Source organism: Gymnoscopelus braueri, assembly GCF_963280865.1.
Source record: "Gymnoscopelus braueri genome assembly, chromosome: 4".
Classification (NCBI taxonomy): domain Eukaryota; kingdom Metazoa; phylum Chordata; class Actinopteri; order Myctophiformes; family Myctophidae; genus Gymnoscopelus; species Gymnoscopelus braueri.
The window spans coordinates 3,883,644-3,907,376 of record NC_137605.1 but is presented as its reverse complement, the minus strand read 5'-3'; the positions used below and the strand labels follow the sequence as shown (position 1 = coordinate 3,907,376).

General features: G+C 39.8%; 1 protein-coding gene across 2 annotated transcripts in view; it reads right to left on the bottom strand.

Annotated features, from left to right (window-relative positions):
• Window positions 1-23,733, bottom strand: part of LOC308083139 (uncharacterized protein) — a 61,414-nt gene that overhangs the window by 18,652 nt on the left and 19,029 nt on the right. Inside the window, exons 8-13 of one of the 2 annotated variants that reach the window (XM_080425300.1) lie at window positions 22,928-22,994; window positions 20,111-20,218; window positions 18,523-18,681; window positions 17,977-18,137; window positions 17,784-17,884; window positions 15,519-17,669 (exon numbers count right to left, since the gene is read on the bottom strand). In XM_080425300.1, the coding sequence (XP_080281426.1) occupies window positions 17,528-17,669; window positions 17,784-17,884; window positions 17,977-18,137; window positions 18,523-18,681; window positions 20,111-20,218; window positions 22,928-22,994 (738 nt within the window). In that variant the 3' untranslated portion in view covers window positions 15,519-17,527. Of the gene's footprint in view, window positions 1-15,518; window positions 17,670-17,783; window positions 17,885-17,976; window positions 18,138-18,522; window positions 18,682-20,110; window positions 20,219-22,927; window positions 22,995-23,733 lie in introns of those variants that run through there. The other variant, XM_080425301.1, reaches the window with a different exon arrangement.

Sequence of the window (23,733 nt, the reverse complement as noted above, 5' to 3'; positions counted from 1 at the left end):
TTGCTTTTACATTTCATTTCATACATATGTAGGCTAGATTTCCTTCAAAGGTTAAATACATATAATACTCCCCCCCCCCCTCCCCCTTAATTACAGGGCGGGGGGAGTGTTTTTCTTCAGGTAATTTTCCAATGACAGCTCTAATTTAATAACTTCTTCTATCTGTTTAACTATTAATGTTCTCGGATTTTGCTTTGTTCTTACTCTTTTTAACTTGCAAAAACCCTTTGAAACTTCTGTTTGGAAAAGCGTTTAACAAATTAAGTTGTTATCATCATTATTGTGACAATCACATCTATTATTGTTTATACAATAATAATAATAATGATAATAATAATATTAAAATCATAATAAATATTATGATTTAGATTAAAAGGTATATGTCGCAAAATCTGCATGGAAACAAGACAAAGAAAGAAAGATTAAAAAATAAAAATAAAATAAAAAATGAAACCCCAAAAGACGAAGGCATTAACTCTTTCAGTGCCAAGAGTATTTTCATAAAGTACTCCCAAACTGCCAGGAATTTGCGTTTTTTTAAATTTTGTAATTTTGTAATTTTTCATTCAAATAAATGATCTGATTGGGGTTTTAAACCCATAATACAGTTCTACCAGTAGAGAGCAACAAATCGACACATTGATGACCTCGCTGGCTCACTCACCCCCTCCCAAACAGGCTCACGTCATATCCGGTCCTAACCGGATGTTGACATTTTGACAATCGTTGATCAGGCTAAATTACGATGCGATACACGACTACGATGACTGATCGTCACCCAGACCAAAGAGAGTAGACGTGGACCTCTCCGTTCGCTTTTTATACCGTGTGAAAAAAACGTGACTTTCCCTATTCTGGCCGAAAATCACCGGAGAAAAACAACGTGACCCGGAAATGAATTTTTTTTTTTACATCCGGCTCCGGGTGAGTCTGATGTAGTCAGGAAGCGAAAGTGATCATGAAAAATATACAGAATAGCGCGACCACAGTCAAAAGTAAAAACTCGGGATTTCTCGTGCTGGCACTGAGGGTACTCGGGAAAAACTCGGGATATGTCGGGGCGTGGCACTGAGAGAGTTAATACAAATCACTGACCTTTGGTGGCGAGCGTAATCCAGGGGATAATAAGGATTCCTGTGAGCAGATGCATTGTGTTGATCTTTCTCTCATTTCCCTGTCTGAGGTTCAGACGTGTCTGCGTGGGTTAACCAGGGTTACAGCTTCTAATACTGTACGTCTGTGAAGGAGGCGTGGCGTCTGGATGGGAGTCAGTGTGGTAATATGTGGCATTTGTCAGGTGGTGTAAAGTACATTTACTCAAGTACTGTACTTTTTTTTTCTTAAAAAAAAAAATGTTGATGTATTTTTTTTACTTTACTGGAGTATTTCCAAATTTCAATACTTTTACTTCTACTCCACTACATCTCAGAGGCAAATGTTGTACTTTTACTCCACTACAATTATTTGAAAACTTTAGTTACTTTTTAGATTCAGATTTTCTATTTCTAAACATACATTAACCACTTAAGGTCTATATATATTTTGTCTATTCGAAAATAGCCGATCACAATGCGTTGCGATGCGACACATTGTGAGCTTGTAGATCTGCTATTTTCAAAAGATTTTCATACATTTGAAAACGTGTGAAATGGGACATTCTGCCCAATGAGTACTTTTACTTTTGGTACTGCATTTGTCCAATGTGGATTATAGTTTTTGACTTTGACCATTTTGTTAGACAATCTTGCTCCCGTTACACAATACACGTGCACATTTGACTTTATATATCGTCTCTGTCGGGTGAAAACCTCACCTTATACAGAAACTGTATACTTTTCAGGATTGAAATTAAAAAGCATCAAAAGTAGCAGATCTACAAGCTCAAAAAAAATTGGCGCTTCGCGCCGTGTTTGGAGCTTGTGGATCTTCTACTCTGTGTGACGCTGTAGTATCATCAAGTAAGGCGTTCATTTACGAAAAAACACGAAAAGTTAAAACGTGGAGATAAGAGGTTTCTGCCCGACAGCAGCGATATCCTACAGTTTGTGTTTAAACGTTGTGGTTTGAAGGGAAGCTACAGGAACATGTCCATGCCTGCAGGAGTATCAAACTGAGGCTTCATAATAAGCATGAACAAATGAGTGGGACAGTGTGAATTAACACATGGATTGAGCCTGGCAGCATATCAAAGGTACAGGTGTGCTACCTGTTTATTAAGCTACTAGTATTGTTTCAACCACATCTAATGAGAGAGACATCGGTAGAATGAGTTTAGGAACATCATGAGACAAAAAAAAATCAACCTCAGGCTCATGAATTGATTCATCATCATGTAGGAGATTTGTTTGTGACGATAAGTGAGACATCCACAAACTCCATGGATATTATTCAGTTATCAAAGTGTCTCCAACAGTCGTACAAAAGCAGAGGTGAGAGTACAGCACACAGCTATGTGTTTGAATAGAGCTCACCTGAGACGCACTCAGCTGAGCGTAACCATACTAACCAAAGCCCTGCCCGCCACGATGTGGCTGGGGAAATTGTTTGTTCTCTGTGTGTGTTGCGTGTTCATGCTTGCAGTAGTGGAAGAAGTACTCGGAATAGTACTCAGATTTTACTTGAGTAAAAGTACATAAGTATTGGCATTAGATATATATATATATATTTAAGTATCAAATGTAAAAGAAGTCATTATGAAAGTCCCATTAAATTTTTTTGGGGGGTTTTGGTTCAAAATCGTTCAAAATGTGTCAAACTTAACTTCAATAATAGGTAATCCACAAGCGTATAACGTGTTGCAATGTGACACATTATGAGCTTGTAGATCGGCTTTTTTGGAATAGACAGAGTATAAAATAGAGCTTAACTCTGTGATTCATAGATTACAATAAGGAACAAAGTCCGTCCCTAATCAGTTCAAAACGTGACAAATACTGTACGGGACGATTCCGTATTTCAAGGGACGGTTGGCAACCCTAAAATGTAGTAAAAAGTACAATATTTGCCTCTGAGATGTAGAGGAGTAAAAGGTATAGTATTGAAACATTTGCATACTCAAGCAAAGTAAGAGTAAGTAAATCGTATTTATGGACAGACTACTAAAGACACATTCCTGGTCGTTCACATCAGCTCCCCTGATGAACTCATTTCACCCACATGGTGTTTTCTGTTGGAAAGGATCCAAACAACAACCCAGTATTTAAGAGTGATTCCACAAACAGGTTGAATGCTGTTGAAAGATGACAATCTACAAACAGCTTGGCATGAGTTGTACGTTTTATTGCCCTGAAGGTCTTTGAGGCATGTAGCATCCTGTTCATGTGCTCATATGCAAACTGAAACGGAACTAGAAGGTGATGGCTTTTGTCCCACAAGTTCCTGTTTTAAGAATAATCATTAAAGATTTCATGATTAGGGAAACTGAAACGTGCGTGCGTGCGTGCGTGCGTGCGTGCGTGCGTGCGTGCGTGCGTGCGTGCGTGCGTGCGTGCGTGCGTGCGTGCGTGCGTGCGTGCGTGCGTGCGTGCGTGCGTGCGTGCGTGCGTGTGGTAGCTGGAAGGTGCTGTGGGTGATTGGCCCACCATGTTGGAAAGCCCCGAACCAATCGGATGGACAGATGGAAAGAGAGCTGGATGACATAGGATCTGGTCCTATCAGAGCTGGATCTCTGTACGGGCCCAGGGGCCCAAAGGTCAGGGGGGCCCAACTGAGACACTGGGCCAACTGAGACCCATTGTTCCAGAGTCTGACCCTGCATTTCAGAAAATTAACCACCAAAAGACTTCACATTTAAAGATATGTTTTATGAACAGGCAATATAGGCAGGTACCTGAGGCCCAGAGGAATACGTGGAATACGTGGCTCATTCAAGATGGACAGGGCCCTATGGGATTTTATAGTAAGGGTCCTGCAACAGTTTCAAGAATCGTCTGTGATGATGAAATGCCCATGGTCCCTGGAATCTCTCTCTCTCTCTCTCTCTCTCTCTCTCTCTCTCTCTCTCTCTCTCTCTCTCTCTACTCAAAAGGCCTAGATGGAGCAGTGCAAGTGAAATGTTTGTGGCTGCAAGAGTCAATACTCTCCAAGCTGTTCTTAGGAATCAATTGCACAAATTCATGTGCCGTTTGGATGAGTCTGAGAATAGCATCATTGTCAATATAAATAACCCTGTGAAGAGTTGCATCAGATATACCTCTAGTCTTAGGAGACATTGGCTTAACTGATTTATAACTGTCCCAATTTATTGTGTAAAGGACTGTTTTTAATTCATGTTTATTGTTGGAGTATGTATTTGTAAAAGACATTCATTCATTCTCTCTCTCTCTCTCTCTCTCTCTCTCTCTCTCTCTCTCTCTCTCTCTCTCTCTCTCTCTCTCTCTCTCTCTCTCTCTCTCTCTCTCTCTCTCTCTCTCTCTCACTACTTGATTGTTTTTCCAATTTCGGTGATATCTACATTATGTGTATCTCTGTGTTGTTGTAACTGTTTGTATCGCTGCTTTCTTGGACAGAGCTCTCTCGAGAAGGATCGAGCTCTTGTATCTCAACAAGATTTAAATAGAGGTTTAAATCACCTGACAGTGAAAATCACCACCGCTTCTATATCTTATCATAGGCTGCTCATTCAAATAAAGTAAACATTAGTCAGTGATTTAAGAACAAAAAAAACTAAACAGAAAATTATATAGCTTAATATCAAGGGTAAGAAAGATAAACATTGAAAAAGTGTCATCAAATAATAATGCAAATATGATTCATGGGACTTAATATACAGAGGAGAGCACTTGATCCAGTTTCATAGTTGAGATTTCAGTTCCTTCTTTCTTTCTCATGTATGGGCTGGAAAAGTCTAGACTGAGTAATTTTGAGGTTTGTCCGAAAGTGTCTTTTTCAAGTTCCTTTTCTTCGCCATCACTGCGCTTGCATTTAAAATGCTGATTCATATATACTATGGTACACAATCATACATTTTATGGCTGAGATTTCAGTTTTGTCTTCTCCCTTTTCCTGTGAGAAGGAGTCTAGTCACATGATTTGTGGTTTGTCAGAAACCGTCTTTCCAAGTTCACATACACACTCTACACATTTGGGTTGATTTGTCCTTCTGTCCATTCATTGTATAATATTTTAATCCTCAGTTAGAACTAAGTTTGATAACCTGCTACGCTATTAGTTGTTATGGCAGATTTGGCAGACGAGTCTCATCACAACGAGTTGTGAGCTTGTAGATCTTTTGTGACATTATTAAAGCTTGTTGTCTATAATGACATGCCCAAAACAGGGATTCATTATTAATCAATGATTGTATAAACACATCAATTATTGATTATCAATTAAATTGATTAGTTTGATTAACTGTTCTGTGGATAATGCAGCTTCTACATGCATACTCTCTAGGATGTGTCCCAACGCGAATTCATTTCTTCAACAAAATCATTTTCAGGGTAACTCTTATTTTCATAGCTCAGTTGTCACTGAATCAAGCATTTATGAAAAAGTGATCAATACATGTTTTGGATCTTCTTTCCAACACAAGGTTGGTCATGAAAACAAAATGCTGTGTCAGGTTTTGTAAGGTTATATATGATCAGAATGTTCTTTGAAGTCGTTTATGTCAGTGGTTCTCAAACTTGTTCATGTCAAATTGATATACATTTGGCAGCGGACCCCCATCTGAAAATGTGTTGTGCTAGGGACCCCCAGAAGATAACATTTGTGTTAAAAAATAATGTATATTATTCAACATTTTCATTTTTTTTATATTTTTCAAAAATATATTTTTGAAAATATATTTTTGAATAGTCAACTTATAAATGGATAAATAAAGCGGTTAGAATTATTGTGATGCTGTGGACCCCCTGGGTCAAGATGTGTGATGTATATAGGGTTAAAGTGCCCAGCCCCCCCCCCCTCCTCCTGATGATTTCACAACGTGACAAATAGGAGGTGTAGCGTGTGAAGAGCTTCATTTACTTTACTTTCTCTCTCATTGCGTGACAATAAGCAGACATGTACCAGTCTACTGTGACCACATCCTCTCCTCTCTGTCTGCTGTCCTCATACCCACACTCTGAACCCACAGACAAACTCACTCACTCACTCTCTCACACACACACACACACACACACACACACACACACACACACACACACACACACACACACACACACACACACACACACACACACACACACACACACACACACACACACACACACACACACACACACACACACACACACACACACACACACACACACACACACACACACACACAGTTCATTATCATTGACAGCCATGACTGACTGACTGACAGACAGACAGACAGACAGACAGACAGACAGACAGACAGACAGACAGACAGACAGACAGACAGACAGACAGACAGACAGACAGACAGACAGACAGACAGACAGACAGACAGACAGACAGACAGACAGACAGACAGACAGACAGACAGACAGACAGACAGACGGGTACAAAAGGTACACTGACAACAGGTACATTACACTACATTACAGTCATTTAGCAGACGCTTTTATCCAAAGCGACTTACAATAAGTGTATTCAACATAGGTAGGGAACGAAAACTACTAATCACCAGAAGTCTTTAGTGCATTTTCTGCAAAAACAAGCAACCAAGAGTATACCTAGTGCTAAGGTAAAAGTGCAATAGATCAGCTACCTATTTCCTTAACCCTGTAAGACCCGGATATATTTGTACTTGCAAAAAAAAATTAAAAACCTTTCAGATGGTCTTGTAGGAGTATTTAGAAGAGGAAAATATAATGTTTTTTAAAAAAATATGTTTTGGTAAGTTTTATGCAAATGTTGACATTTAGCAACGTTGGGTCCATCAGGTAGCAAAATTTCCTATAGGCCATTTTTATGGATAACATGGCAAATGTGTAAATACTTCACTAAAACAACTTAATGATTCATTTATATGGTTTATTATTTGGCCTCAGATCAATTATGAATAATATTTGGCCTCAGAACAGTATACATTATGAATAATAACACCAATAAGCCATATTTTTTTAGGCCTGCCCTTGTATTTTTTTGCAACCAAGAGGGCCCAACGTTGACCAAAAGCAACAAGTATGAATCATGCTATAATTTAAATTTGGGACATATATTTCACAATAATAACATATGTACATGTTCTAGACATTGTAATGTTCACCAAAACAAATATTACAGGCATATTACTTACGTTTTTGTGAGGAATATCTTCCAGAGAAAAAAGAGATCTGTTCCAACAGAGATTTTTCAAGTTGTGATGATTCCTGGCTCTGTGGGGGGTATTTATATGCAAATATCCTGGCCAATGGCATTGTAAGACTAAACAATAGGACCCAATGAGGATTTAGAGGTGAAAAAATTACAGAAAAACAAATTATTTAAACTCCTTTCTTTATAAAATATAATTGTTACTCTAAAGCAACGCTGGGTCTTAGAGGGTTAAACAGATGAGACAAAATAGCTAAATCAAATGAGCATGAGCTAAAACAAATAAGTGTATCGACTAAACAAGATCCAGTAAACAATACAACAATAGAAAACAAGCGTCCGTACAACTAGTTAACAACAAGTACAGGTACAACAGGTACTCCACAACCGAGTGGGACATGCATTCACAACTTGCATCATTCCCAAGTAGATCCAACGGTAGTATCCTATTAACAATAACATACAGGCCTATACATGTATACAATAAGCCTGTAAATACAATGAGGTTGTAGTATGACATTGATGACTATAATAATGGTTTGCTCATGTGATTAGTTGTGTGATCTGACTGCTCTGTAAATACAAATAAAAGCCTTTTCCTTTATTTACATACTGTACACTTACCTTAGTGCATGTTTGTTGATCTTTGTTTTAGGAATACACCCCCCTGGAGAGCATTCCGGGCGGAATGTGGTGAATGTGGTGTGTGTGTGTGTGTGTGTGTGTGTGTGTGTGTGTGTGTGTGTGTGTGTGTGTGTGTGTGTGTGTGTGTGTGTGTGTGTGTGCGTGTGTGTGTGTGTGTGTGTGTGTGCCTATTATTTTTATTATTATGTATATATTTTCAAAAATGTGAAAACGTAAAGAATAAAAGCATCCCTTGGAAAATGGTCTGAAATAATGTAAAGTATACTGTATATGATTTTAACACAACAAATAGCCCTCGGCAGATTAGTCTGGCCCCGCTCGGTTGTGATAGGATTGGATTTTAGTCTGGCCATGCCAGGCTAAACATTTTTAACACTTGAATATCCCCACACAACATCTAGATAGGATTTAATTCCCCACAATGAGAAACAGTGATAGGGTACTTGTAATGTTCTGGCATTATGTTCTGATACTGAAGCATGAACACATCTTATTGTCCAATCATCACATTTATATAATGCACTAAATGCCTTTTTGAGATACATGAGATTCACGCACATTCCCATTAGGCCGAGGAAGAAATACCACTTAAAAATTTTCAAATCAGCCTCATGGTGGCGCTATAACAGGCCCATTTGTGTTTTTACCTATAACTGCACCGATCTGTGTCAAACTCTGTATGCGCACTCCCTAGAGGTCAAGGAAAAACCTTCACCCTGCATTTTTCACTTTTGCCTTTTATAGCGCCACCAGGAGGCCGACTTATGTAAAACATATTTCTTTATATTACTCCTTCCGATTTTATCCAAATTTCACGCAAATCGATACACATGATCTCTATAGTCATGTGATCAAGCCGGATCTGTTTCATTTTTTATATTCCATCCTGATTGAAGATTCACATCTAAAGTTTGCAGTAGTGGCTTGTTTTGAACAAAATGCCGCAAATCATGAACGCAGAGCCCGATTGCGGTCAAACCTTGCACGCACATTCACACTATGTTGAGGAACAAATGCTACCCTTTTAACATTGGCCTGTTATAGCGCCACCAGCAGGTCTAATTTAGCAAACCACAATTTTTAAACAAAATGCAGTGTCATGAATGCAGTGTCATGCAAGGCCTAAAAAGAAATGGCACCCTTTTCACATTGGCCTATTATAGCGCCACCAGGAGGCCACAATAACCTACCTGACCTGGCGGAGACCTGTGCTCCGAGGAGCACTTTTTCTAGTTTGGCAAGAAGCAGACAGAGAGGAGAGGAAGTGGTCTGCCTGCTGTCACACTAACAAGCAAGAGACACAAGCAAATTCAGCTCTTCAAACGCTCTCACGCCGCACCTCCTTTTGTCACACTGTGAAATCATTCTCTGCAAATTATTTTGTTGAAGATATACAAAATGTAGTATTATGGTGGGCCTGGCTGTGACATCATCTACCTTAGGAGTGTTTCCTATTAATTGACTAAACCCTGGCAGGCCGCTAGACTCATTTGTACCGTCAGAGTACACGGACCGATTTATTATTATTGTCTCTGACCAGGCCGAAGGCACACTACGTTTTCGCCCCTGTCCGCCCGTGTGTCTGTCTGTCTGTCTGTCTGTCTGTCTGTCTGTCTGTCTGTCTGTCTGTCTGTCTGTCTGTCTGTCTGTCTGTCTGTCTGTCTGTCTGTCTGTCTGTCTGTCTGTCTGTCTGTCTGTCTGTATGTCTGTCTGTCTGTCTGTCTGTCTTCCGTCCGTCCGTCTGTCCGCCTGTCTAAAAAGTGGTTAACCTTCAGACACACACAAGGGTGAAGAACAGTCAGACTGTCAGACATATTAAAGTATATTGACTCACACTTCTATCAAGAGCAAGTGGCAACGTGAAGAGTGTGAGCGAGAGAGAGAGAGAGATTACCAGTCTGAGTCTCTCAGTGTGTTTGCTTTCGGCCCTCGCCGTTATTTTATCCAGCATGCCCTCACAACGCGTATCCACACTCTCTGGAATGTTTTGGCAAAAACCCAACACAACAGAGCAAAATAATAATAATAATACATTTTATTTGTATAGCACCTTCCATGACATGAAATGCAGCTCAAAGTGCTTTACAGAGCAAGAATACAATTACAGTTACAACTAATTTAACAATAAAGCAGAAAAGAAAGAGATCTCATCATTTGCCAGTATTTGTGTTTCACCTCTTGTGTTTCCATGGTTCTGTCTGGGCCTGACACTGCTACATATTCTGACCAAGGGCTCCCTCTTGTGGCAGTCGTGGCATAAGAGCTGTACTTTCTCCACATAGTCCTGCTGTTTGAGCACTCACACACACGCACACACACACGCACACATACGCACACGCACGCACGCACGCACGCACGCACGCACGCACGCACGCACGCACTCACGCACGCACGCACACACACACACACACACACACACACACGCGCACACGAGACAGTAAGTGTGTTGAAATAAAAAACAAGTGTGTTTGTCTTGACAACACCGGAACGGAAGTGGGCATTCTGGTAGCTGTGCTCATAGACATATAAAGGACGGTAGTGTAGTTGGGCAGAATCTAGAGGGTAGAGGGTCTATTGTTTTGTGTGTGTGTGTGCGTGTGCGTGTGTGTGTGTGTCACCACTTTGAGAAACCCTACCCTAGAAGCCAGGTAGTTGCTCCACACTCCCTAGGAAGCAGGGAGGGGGCGGTGGGCTATTTGAGTCCTCCGATTGTCGGGCCCGCCCCCCCTCTCACACACACCAACAAACACAGACACACTGTTTGGTAAAAGCTCTGCTTTATTTGGAGGTAAAAAGAGAGAAATAAAACACTCATAATGTAACGTTACGCCACATGAACGTTGAGTACAGTTGTCAGGGTTTACCAGGGTGGCGAAAAAAGCGTCTAAAACACACTGTGTGACAAGACTGTGGAAACGGAAGTGAATTAATTATCTCCATTCCGACCAAACTGAGGTGAGTTTCTGCAGGTGTGTTAGCTTAGCTAATTAGCTGCTTAGCATTAAGGAATTGATGGAATTGCGTGTAATTTCACTTCGATGTTCCTTGTTACAGCAGCAACTAGTCAGGATGAAGCCCTATGTTGTGTGATGTAGAGTGAATATGTTGTATTAATGAGCTGTGTTTGATTGTGTGATGCTGAGACAGGCTATGCAGGCCTAGTGGTGGTGTAAAGTAACTAAGTACATGTACTCAAGTGCTGTATTTAAGTACACTTTTACTTTACTGAAGTAATTACAATTTGCAATGCTTTTACTTCTACTCCACTAAATCTCAGAGACAATTATTTTACTTCTACTCCATACAATTATTTGAAAACTTTAGTGACTTTTCACTTTGTAGATTTGGATATTTTTTTTACAAACCATACATTAACCTACATATATATATATATACATATACATATATATATATATATATATATATATATATATATATATATATATATATATATATAGTTTGACTATTTGAAAATAGACGATCTACAAGCTGACAATGTGACACATTGTGAGCTTGTAGATCTGCTATTTTCAAAAGATATATATATATATATATATATATATATATATATATATATATATATATATAATTTTTTTTATAAATCTAAAAACGTGTGATGCATAATGAGTACTTTTACTTACTTATAACTGTATTTCTAAATTGCTGTATTGGTACTTTTAAGTACTCAAGTAAATAATCTGAGTATGTTTTGCACCACTGGGCATAGTCAATCCCTTTACACTCATAAGTTAGTGTCTGTCTGTGGTTAAATCTGTAGGTTATGTGTTGTAAAGCAGTGGTTCCCAGATGATTAGCTTAATGTGGAACATTGTTTTCTTACTCAACAGTAAAAACAAACCAATATACAGTAGTAGCCTATTAAGTGTGCAGTGTGTCACGGCCATTCAATCAGGCATTATCATTGTATTGTGTAACTGCTTTTCTACTGTTATGGCAGTAGTATGGAATCATTTACACTAATAGAAACATTTAAGAAAATGTAAAAATGCAACATTGAAAACATTTTATGATAAATCTAAATGCCCCTAGCTGCACTATAGCGTTTGTTGAGAGTCAATATCTCATCTGCTTTTAGAAGCTATTGAAAATACAAATTGCAAATAATGTTGACGCCCCCTAGTGGCACTGTGGTTGAATATCTGTCAGATATAAAAAACTTAATGCCACTTTCGTTAAACCACGTGAACCCCCAGCATCCCTATTCTGGGGGGAACGTTCGGCAAAAATAGGCAATTTTCAAGCTCACAACGTGTTGTGAGCTTGAAGATCTGCTATTTTTGGCAAATCGGTTTGTGTAGAGTGAAATAAGAGCGTACGAAATGCGCTCTTTACAGGTTTGTTTTATCAAGTACAGAGGGTTTAAGTAATACTGAATTTGCAGCTCAACAAAAGCTAATTCATCCTAGTGTATGACTGAGGACAATTTCACCATAAATTGAAATCTCTGCGATACGATTATTGTGAGCGTTTTTAATGACAACTATTATCGTCCCATCCCTAGTTGTGACAGGATACAGTATACGTATAGCCTCACTTCACTGGCTCCCTGTCCATTTTAGAATAGATTTTAAGGTCATTTTATTTGCTTTTAAATCTGTAAACGGGCTAGTATAGCTCCGCTGTACCTCGCTGAGCCCCTGGAACCATTACACCCCCCAGCCAGTTTGGGGGGTGTAAAGACTCTGAGGTCTGCAGATCAGTTTTTACTGGTCGTTCCAAAGACTAGCAGAAAGACCAGGGGTGGCCGCGCCTTTCCTGCTGCTGCCCCCACGCTCTGGAACAACCTGCCTCTCCCCATCCCACGCTCTGGAACAACCTGCCTCTCCCCATCCCACGCTCTGGAACAACCTGCCTCACCTTCCCATCTGCCCAGTCCATTGAGGTTTTCAGATCCTTTCTGAAAACCCACCTATTCTCTTTGGCTTTTAATTGCACTTGATCCTCTTAACGTGTTTTAACTATGCACATGCATATTTGTCTGTGCGCCGACGGATGCCTGTTGATCCTTTGTTTGTCTCAACCTTGCACAGCACTGTGGTCAGCTTCTGATGTTTTTAAATGTGCTCTATAAATAAAGTTTGATTTGATATACTAGGCTGTGTATGTTGTGACAGGATACAATATACGTATGTTTGGCTCTCGGTCACTAGGATTAATGTGTTAGTTTTCTTTCTTTCTTTCTTTCTTTCTTTCTTTCTTTCTTGCTGTCTGTCTGTCTGTCTGTCTGTCTGTCTGTCTGTCTGTCTGTCTGTCTGTCTGTCTGTCTGTCTGTCTGTCTGTCTGTCTGTCTGTCTTACACATTTGTAAAAGATACTTTAAAGTAAATAATGTGAGTAGAAATACTTAACAATACTTAAGAGTACTTCAAATAAGTAAAAGTACTTAAAGGTTGTTAAAAATGAGTCCAAAATACTTAAACTTAGTTAAAATGAGTAAAAATACTTAACACATTGCCTGCCAAAGGGTTTTCTATAACAGGATCAGCCAGTGCCAGGAATTTTGACCATTCTGATTCTGACTCATCTTTGAGGACCAACAGAATATTTTGTGCTAGACTATGAACACATGGATATCTCAAAACAAAGATTAGAATCTCTTCTTTCATCTGAAAAAAAAGTGAGTTGATAGCATGTTCCGTTTTTTAGCTAGAGGTAGTTGAATACAGCTTGTTTTCACCAAAAACAGCCCCTTTTCTTTAGATTCAGAGTTATGAGCATTTTTGTGAAAGACACACTTTAGATGCATAAGATGATTTCAAAAGTCTTTGACATTTATTTTGCGCCTTCATTGACATCAGTTATGTAAACAGTACTTGTTTATAAAAAATGCTTTTGAGTGGACATTTATGGCTCTGTTTCACTCCAAAGTGAAAAGCTTATTTCAGCTCATTTCAAACAAAGTTTTTCAACTCAAGTTATATACATCAAATAATAAATGTAATAATAATTCAAAGTTCAAAGTGCAACATCAATACATCGGTCATCGAGAGCTTCATGAGAACACTTATTTTCCAGTCCAATATTCTATACTGCAGTGGTTTTCAAACCTTTTGTGCCCAAGCCACACCAATGGGCAAGTCAAAATCTCAAGCCACACCTGTATTCATAGCAACAAATAGCAGATCTACCATCTTTTACTGAGCTTGCAGATCCATTAGTTTATGCCATTTATGACAATTTGTGAAAATAAATAAATAAAAATAAGGGATGCCAGGGCGTGACCCCCCAAAATAATCATATTTGAACTGAGGACCCCCATTTTGTTTCACTCAGTTCCACAGATACATATTGTGAAAATAGCAGATCTACAAGCCCTATCTTCTTCTTCTTCCTCTCTCCCTCCCCTCTGTCTGTCTGTCTGTCTGTCTGTCTGTCTGTCTGTCTGTCTGTCTGTCCCTCTCACACAGTGGTTCTTTAACTTCACATTTACAACTGAAAGTACACAAATGGAACCAAATGGACCTGATTCAAAATCTATGCAGTGGTTCTCAACCTTTTTCAGGTCGTGACCCCCCAAAATAATCATGTTTGAACTGGGGACCCCCATTTTGTTTGACTCGGTTCCACAGATAAATATTGGGAAAATAGCAGATCTACAATCTCCGTTGTGGTCCCGAGTCCCGACCCACAGGTTGAGAATCACTGGCAACTAGCAGTGACGTCAAAACCAAAGGGTGCCAGGTATTTTGCGAGAGAAATAAGCAACAGGTCTAAGTTTTATATAGAGATAGCAGTACATATCTTACTTTGTTACAAACTAAAGTTGACTAATAGTCAACACAGCAAATCAAACCTATTAGGAGCCGATCTACAAGCTCAGCTTTTATGAGCTTGTTGATCGGCTATTTGCGCGCACACACACACACACACACACACACACACACACACACACACACCTCCTCCTCTCATGGCTCTCTCGCACGGATCAGCGTCTCTCTCGCACGGATCAGCGTCACGTCTGTCGAGGGACGATGACGATGGGGCAGGGGGTCCGGAGAGGGTGCGTTCGTTTCAGTGGGGGAGGGGGTCCACATTTTCCTCGAGGGTTGATGATCGTGGGCTGGCGCTCCGGTCGGATCGGCTTTTTGTTTTGTCTCGGCCACTCTCCCATCTCTCCTCTAACACAGAGGAGACTTTTACAGTCCTGTTTTTTTTTTTTGCTCGCTTCGGATCAACGGGCTGTTTATGAAGCGCTTTCGCATGCCAACATCCTGGAGAAAAGATCATCACCCGCGGGCGTGTGCACATGTCGAGCACGTGCGCGAGAATCTCACGGGGACGCGCGCCTCCGCCGCTCACGGTAAGATCCTGGCTCTTAGAGCCAGCTGTGCTCTGTTTCGCTTTGTAATGGCGGTCGCAGACCATGTTACTGGTATAGACGCGGCCGGGCAGCTAAGACTCCTTTGTAAGAACGTGCTTGTGTGATCACGTGACCGGATCATGTTTTTTTTCAACTTCTACGTCATCTACGCGAAAGATATTAACCCCCAAGCTAGCTGCCAGAGGACCTTATGTAACAGAAACTACTGAAAAGACCACTTCGCGTAGATCGCGATTGGCAGGCAATGTGTTAAAAGTTGATAAAAAGAGTACAAAGAGTACAAAGAGTACACAAAAGAGTACAAGAGTATAAAAAACTTTAATGTAAATAAAGTGAGTAAAATACTTAAGAGTACTTAAATTGAGTTAAAATGAGTAAAAATACTTAAAAGTTGATAAAAAATAGTAACAATACCTTATTACAATTGATAAAACAAAATCCACAATTAATAATAATTTCTAATCAGCGCAAATACAGTAGTAGCCTACCAGCACCCACACATCAAATAGAGTACCGTCTGAATACCAGCGCACACACATCAAACAGAGTAGGCACCGCTTACTCACACTGGGTGTGAATTTTTATATGTCATTGAAGCCTCTAGCAGGTCAGCACTTGAAGACCTGAGGGGCCGGTTTGGAACATATCTAGGCAGGCAGTCATAGGGGTAGGAAGGCAATGGTCATTATTGAAAAGTACTAATCATAATGACTGCTGAATTCAGTGATTGACCATTCAGAATCAAGCAGTCATGTACTAATACTATTTTAATTCACAAAGCAGAACATTAAGCTGCAGTTTCATCAATGAACACCCGGTTTCTGAACAGTTTCTACCCGGCTACCGTCAGACTGCAGAACAAGCCATGAACCCGGTCTGCTGACAGGCTGGAATACGTCCCATGTTGGTCTAGTCTCCCTATGATGGACCCCGCCCCCCCCCCCCCAAAAAAAAAACAAAAAAAACATGTATAAACAAATCAAAGTACCATGGGTATTGGGTATGTATATCCATAATATTGAACCCTTAAACATGCAATACATACAGGTACAAGTTTTACAAAGGGAACACATGCATGTGTTCTTGAATCTCATCCAAGTCCTAAAGATGTACAGGTTTGGTATTACATTTTCATGATATTTTTCACTAAAGGATGTGTTAAGACCAAAAATAATATTTAACAGTTCTACTATAAATGTCACATTAGTGAAGTTACTTTTACTTGAAACAAACATTATGTTCTGTATGTTCCTCTTCTACCAAGCAAACAGCACAAGGAAGAGTAGGACTGCTATTTTCAATAGATTGCTATACATTTTAAAAACTTGTGAAACAGGACATTCTGCATATTGAGTACTTTCTACTTTTGATACATTTTGATACCAATACTTTTGTACTTTTCATCAAGTAAATTTTGAATTCCGGACTTTTTACTTTTACTTAACAGAGTATTTCTACATTGCAGTATTGATACTTTTACTTAAAGACGGGGTGCCATGATTTCAGTGATTTCCCCCCCCCCTAAAACATAATCATCAGGTATTATGGTTATACTAGGAGGAAGATTTTTTCAAAAATAAATTGTTAAAATTATGTTTTTATGTGGACACGCCTCCAGTTCATTAAGTATACCTGGTTCTCACCTTAGCACCTCCTCCACCACCTTAGCACCACCCACCTGTCCTAGTCCCTCCTCCTCCTCATGCCCACACCTGTTGTGTTATGATAATGAGGGGGAGGGTATGTTTTTACTATGTCACTAAAGCGCTGTTTTTCTATTGGCACGTTTGACCCTCAAGGTTTCAGCATCCAGGTAGAAACTCAAAATAGTCAAAGAAGACATAAAACACCATAAAAACACCACCAGGGGCTTAATGAAGTTCTATCAACCTCATAGACACATGAAAAACAGAAAAAAGTTCAAAACCATGGCACCACCTCTTTAAGTAAAAAAAGCACCACTGGTTATTTGTTTCTTTTAACAACAGCTTATATATCATCTTACAAGTACAGTACATCCTGTCACATCCATGTGTGCATCATCAGTATGGTCATCTTTGGGCTTTGTACTGTTATTTAGAAGTAGGAGACTTTTTTTTTGTGTTAATTGCCTTTCTAATAATTCACTTATCCTGTTTTGGTTATCCTGAAGCTTGGGTGCATCTTTAACAGATAGATCTGCTAAAGATAAAACCAATGTTTATAGAACATAACTCACATTTAACTTGTTTCTATCTCTCTCCTTCCCTTCTGCTTTCTTCTTTATAACTGTAAACATGTGATGTAACTAATAAAACGAATTCTGATGAAGTTAAGAGAAACATCTCTTCTTCTCACAGATCGATTTGACAGTAACTGAACAGACCCCACTGCTCCATTTTCCATTGCTGTGCCAGTATCGTGCACAGTTCCAGTCACCTTGGTTCTCATCAGGATATCCTCTGTCCCAGTACCTGTAGAATAAACAACGCAATGTATTTTAACCACATCCAGTCAGTCAGTCAGTCAGTCACCCACTACAGTGACTTTGATGGAATTACAATATAAAAACGTATAAAATGTCTCACTGTGTTGTCAGTGGAGTTCCATCCAGCCAGGTCCATCTGCCCTGAGTCCTCTTCAGTCCAATCCAGGATGATGATTCATCATTCAATCCTCTGATGAATTCCTGATCAATTGTACATGGTTGAATCATCATTAATTTTCTCTAATATATTCATGTTTTCACTGTAAACACAGAATTATCTCGGATACACTAACCTGTTCTTCTTTACTGTCAATGACCACCAGATCTGCTCCTGGTGTCTTCTGACATTGCTGTCTGCTTTCCTCCCAGGTTTTCCATGTTGTAGATCTGTAATAACAGCTGCATCCAAACTGCTGCCATCCACTGGGACACAACTTCACTGAACACAACAGATCTGGGAAAGAGGAAAATATGTTTTGTTTTATACACCTGCTGTATGGAGCACACTGCATGATTTTATGTGTACAAATGTTATATCTGATTGACCTCAGTGGGACAAACTCATTAAGTAAAGATTCAAAAGGAGATTTAGTGGGATTTGCAATGCACTTTCATGATAAACAGTTAAACACTGCCCCCTTGTTTCTCAACATGACACGACAGGAGTGAAAAAAACAAGCATTACTTTATGTGACACTGATGGTGTTGAGTGAACATTTAGGACCCATGTGAATAGAGATACAGACACACTGTCTGTCTGTCTGTCTGTCTGTCTGTCTGTCTGTCTGTCTGTCAACACATTGTGGCAATGATGGCAAAAAGTTTGTAACGTCTCTCACCTTTCTCTTTGTTAAGTTCATGTTGTAGTTGGTTTCGTTGGAGCATCAGGTTGGTGTAGTCGGTCTTCATCAGATTCATCTCCAGGGTCAGGTCATTGTAATTGGTCTTCAACAGGTTAATCTCCAGGGTCAGGGCGGTCAGGTTATTGGCTGAATGATCTATAAAGAACCAAAAGTAAAAAATAAACACAGCTGTTGTTACTGTTCAATGATGAGATCAAACATCTGTGTGAAAATAACATAAAAATAGAAAAAGTGCTTCTCGGAGCACAGGTCTCCGCCAGGTCAAGTAGGTTATTGTGGGGCAACAATGTTTGCAATTAGCCAATCAGCATGGAATATGAAAAATCGGACTGAACCATCTTGTTCACTTGACTATAGAAATAATGTGTACCGATTTGCATGATGTTTGGACAAACTTTGTAGGAGTAATATAAAAAAGAAAAGTGTTGAAAAAATCGGCCTCTTGGTGGCGCTGTAATAGGACAATGTTAAAAGGGTGGCATTTGTTCCTCAACGTAGTGCGAATATGCGTGCAAAGTTTCACCGCAATCGGACGCTGCGTTTATGATTTGCGGCATTTTGTTCAAGACAGGCCACTCCTGCAAACTTTAGATGTCAATTTTAGCCAATCAGGATGGAATATGAAAAATCAAAGACATCCGTTTTGATTACATGACTATAGACATCATGTGTACCGATTTGCGTGAAATTTAGATAAACTCTGAAGGCTTAATATATATATATTTTTTAACATAAGTCGGCCTCCTGGTGGCGCTATAAAGGGCAGATGTGAAAAATGCAGGGCAAAGGTTTTTCCTTGGCCTCTAGGGAGTGCGCATACAAAGTTTTACATAGATCGGTGCAGTTATAGGTAAAAACACGAATCGGCCTGTTATAGCGCCACCATGAGGCTGATTTAAAACATTTCAAGTGGCATTTCTTCCTCGACCTAGTGGGAATGTACGTGCACAATTTCACGGAAATTGCATGCTGTATTCATGATTTGAGGCATTTTGTTCAAAACGGAGCACTCCTGCAAACTTTGGAAGCCATTCTTAGCCAATCAGGATGGAATATGAAAAATCTGAAAGATTTGTTTTGTTTAATGACTATAGAGATACTGTGTACCGATTTGCGAGATGTTTGGACAACATATGTAGGAGTACTGTCAACAAATGTGTTTAGCAAAAAGCGACCTCCTGGTGGCGCTATAACAGGCCCATGTGAAAAATTTGGGGCAGAGGTTCTGAATTGGCATCCAGGGAGTGTGTGTGCACAGTTTTGCTGCGATCAAGGCAACGGTGCGGGTGATTAGCTGTTCACAGACAGACAGACGGACACACACGGACACACGGACGGACGGACAGGATGTAAAACATACTCTCGCCATGCATTTCGGCCTGGCGGAGACAATAAACTCAATGTTCCTGATCAGGTATGTTTTAATGTGAATAGTTCTCAACATGTATAATACAGTACTAGATAACCCAGACACTATCCGAAGTGAAGCATGGTTCTTATGTGAGACACTGGTCTCAGTTTGTTGATGTAAGTGCATGAATTTGACCTTTGAGCTGGTACTCACAGTACAGGGCCATGTATGTGGTTATCAACACCAGTAGAAAACACAGCAGCAGACACACTGCAGCCGCTCTGAGGATGGATATCTGGATGATCAGCTCTCTTTGGACACCTGGAGGTGATTGACATCTTTATTGATGACTCCCAACATATACTGTGTGCAACAATAACATCTACAGTAGGTCTATGCATGACCCATACAGGCCCACCACAAGCAAAAGGAGAAACACTTGCTGACAGCTTGTTTCCAATCCCATTGTGTTTTTTAGTAAGTGATTCTATGTACCCTGGCACTGTGGTCAGCTTAGCTTCCTGCAGCTGCTCACGTGACTTAGAAAAGATGTGTGTGTGTGTGTGTGTGTGTGTGTGTGTGTGTGTGTGTGTGTGTGTGTGTGTGTGTGTGTGTGTGTGTGTGTGTGTGTGTGTGTGTGTGTGTGTGTGTGTGTGTGTGTGTGTGTGTGTGCGTGCGTGCGTGCGTGCGTGCGTGCGTGCGTGCGTGCGTGCGTGCGTGCGTGCGTGCACACATCAAGTCTCTGTGAGTGTTCCTCCCACGCAAAGGGGAGGGGTGTGGGGTGGGATACTTGGGGTGTAAAATAAAATATACATACAAATAAATACATAGAATAGACCCATTTTTTTGGGGGTCTATTTTTTGAGCAGAAAAAAACTATAATCCTACTATATAATTGGAGTAACCTCTGTCTGTCTTGGTGTCTTGGGTCGACCGGGTATGGGCTAGTAATAATAACACTATTACTGTGTCAAAAGTAATCAACAAGCTATACTATGTTGTTTATTTATTTGACATGACATCACAATCACAGTGGACGAATCAGATGCATTGCTTAAAGTGTACATACTGTAGCACGAGTGCTAGTTTTTAACACCTGTCCACAGTTTACTATAAGAAATTTGGGGGCGTTTTGGGGGGTTGTAGCCTTAAGATTAAGGTTTTGATATTTAGTCGACTAAGACTAGACTAAGACTAGACTAAGACTAGACTAAGACTAGACTAAAGGCCTTTGCAGACAGGGTGCGATTAGTCAATCAGTTTTTACCGCGTGCGAAAAGACGCACGAATCGAACTGGGTTAGATTGGGGAAAAAACACATCGCTGCATCGCTGCATCGCATCGCCGCACGGTAAATTGGGAGCCGGTGTGCATGAGGTCATTGAGAACCATGGCCCTCATTTATCAACGGAGCGTATAAACCGGCTTATATTTTTCCATATATTCAGCCGTACACCAACGTCGAAGTCACATTTATCAAAGGATCCTATACAGGCGATCCTAGCGTACATTGGGTCGCAGCCTTGATAAATGTCACGGCTGAAACCGAGCGTCATTTAAATAACAAGCCCTTAAATATTCACAAAACGCCCCGAATTCACGACATGAAGAACCAGAATACGACCCAAAAAAAGCATGAAAAGCCAATAAGAAAGAGTTTCCCCCGCTCGCCTCGCCACACACGCACACGCCTCACCCTCTCTCTCTCTCTCTCACACACACACACACACACACACACACACACACACACACACACACACACATTTATTTAACCCATACCGAGCAGTGTATGTTCGAGTTACACTAAGTAAAGCAGTCATGAGACTCGGGCAGAATGCAGTGATCCCGTGCCGCCACGTTAATATTGGAGCGTCGGGTTTATATCCTTAAGCCAGCCAGGTTGTGTATCCTACATAACTCTCTATGACATAACTCCATAACAAGCTACTGTAAGTTTGTACACCTCACAGTCCATGAAAAGATGGTCGGGAGTCCCGAAAATGCGCTCGCAGAAGTGCTCGTATATTTTAAAAATAGCAGATCTACAAGCTCACAACGTGTTAGTGATGCGACCCGTTGTGAGCTTGCAGATCTGCTATTTTCAAATAGCCAATGCAGCCAAATCTGCAAGCTTAACCGAATGACTGTTAAAGCAGTTTGTTTAAATTACTTTATAAAATGTAATATTTTCACAGGGATTATTTATTAGTGTAGATAGACATTTAGGAGTGGATTATGTGTCCAGATGCCTGTCAGACAGTCAGACAATGCTGCTCCGCAGCTCTAGAATGGAATAAACGGGCACAGCCAAAGTCAACAACTGCTATCGACCAGACGTGAGATCTCAGCGTATGGTAGGATGAATCCAACGTCAGGATATATAGATAAATGCCAAAAGTTGCGGTGATCTCACCGTACGCCCATTATTTGGTCTGCACCGCGTTGATAAATGAGGGCCCATGTGTTCATTTAAAAAATGCTATTCCGTGCAAAAAATCGCACCCTGTCTGCAAAGGCCTTAAGACTAAACAATTTCAGAAGACTAACATAGGACTGAAACTAAATGGTGTGTTATTCAAAAGACTAAGACTAAATCAGAATTGGCTGTCAAAATTAACACTGTTTGAGAACCACTGTACTATGATAATGGGTATTATATAACCCTTCTCAACATCGGGCCTGGGGTCCGCCAGATGACCCAAAGATGACAAAAAAAAGGTTCCTATTAGTACACTAATGAACTCTAGCGTTCATAATGTTTTACTATCATCATCATCATCATCATCATCATCATCATCATCATTATTATTATTATTATTACATTTTTACAATTATTATTATTACAATTATTATTACAATTATTATTACAATTATTATTATTATTATTATTATTATTATTATCATTATTATCACATTTATTACAATTATTATTATTATTATTATTATTATTATTATTACATTTATTACAATTATTATTATTATTATTATTATTATTATTATTATTATTATTATTATTATTATTATTATTACCTTGATCTCCTGTAGTCTCCTGTGAGCCAGAGCCTTGGTCTCTGGAAACTCCTTTAGTCATGACTGGCTGAAATGACACAAAAACTCAAGTTAATCAGTACAAGTTAATATACATATATTATGCATTAACCGACTACACAGTAAGTACTGTATAAATATACTTAAATATTATTGTCTCCGCCAGGCCGAAAGGCATGGCGAGAGAGTATGTTTTGCCCCCTGTCCGTCCGTCCGTCCGTGTGTGTGTGTGTCCATCCTGTCTGTGTGTTAGCAGCTAATCTCCGGCACTGGCACCGTTGGCAATTTTTTCACATGGGCCACCAGGAGGCCGATTTGTGCAAAACCCATTTTTTCACATGAAAGTGGCCAAAATAGCTGATCTACAAGCTCATAGTGTGTCATGATGCGACGCGTTATGAGCTTGTGGATCGGCTGATTTAAAAAATATATATATATATATTTTTTGTGAAAGTGCGTGTGCGTGTGCGCGTTATAAATATTGAACCAATGGAAAGTATTTTTCCATTTTCTGAAAAGTAACAATTTTGGATTTACAAGGTTTCCACCCATCAGCAAAAAAATGCTCAGTTTAAGTTTCTACATGAGTAACACATAGACAGTGCATGTTCAGGGAGAGACTTTGACTGAGCTGTTAACTAAAGATCCTCCAGCCATAAGGAACCTCTATAAAATGAAGTCATATAATATTATCCTCTGCTGACCTTGTGAATGTCATGTATCTCAAAAAGGCATTTAGTGCATTCTATAAATGTGATGATTGGACAATAAGATGTGTTCATGCTTCA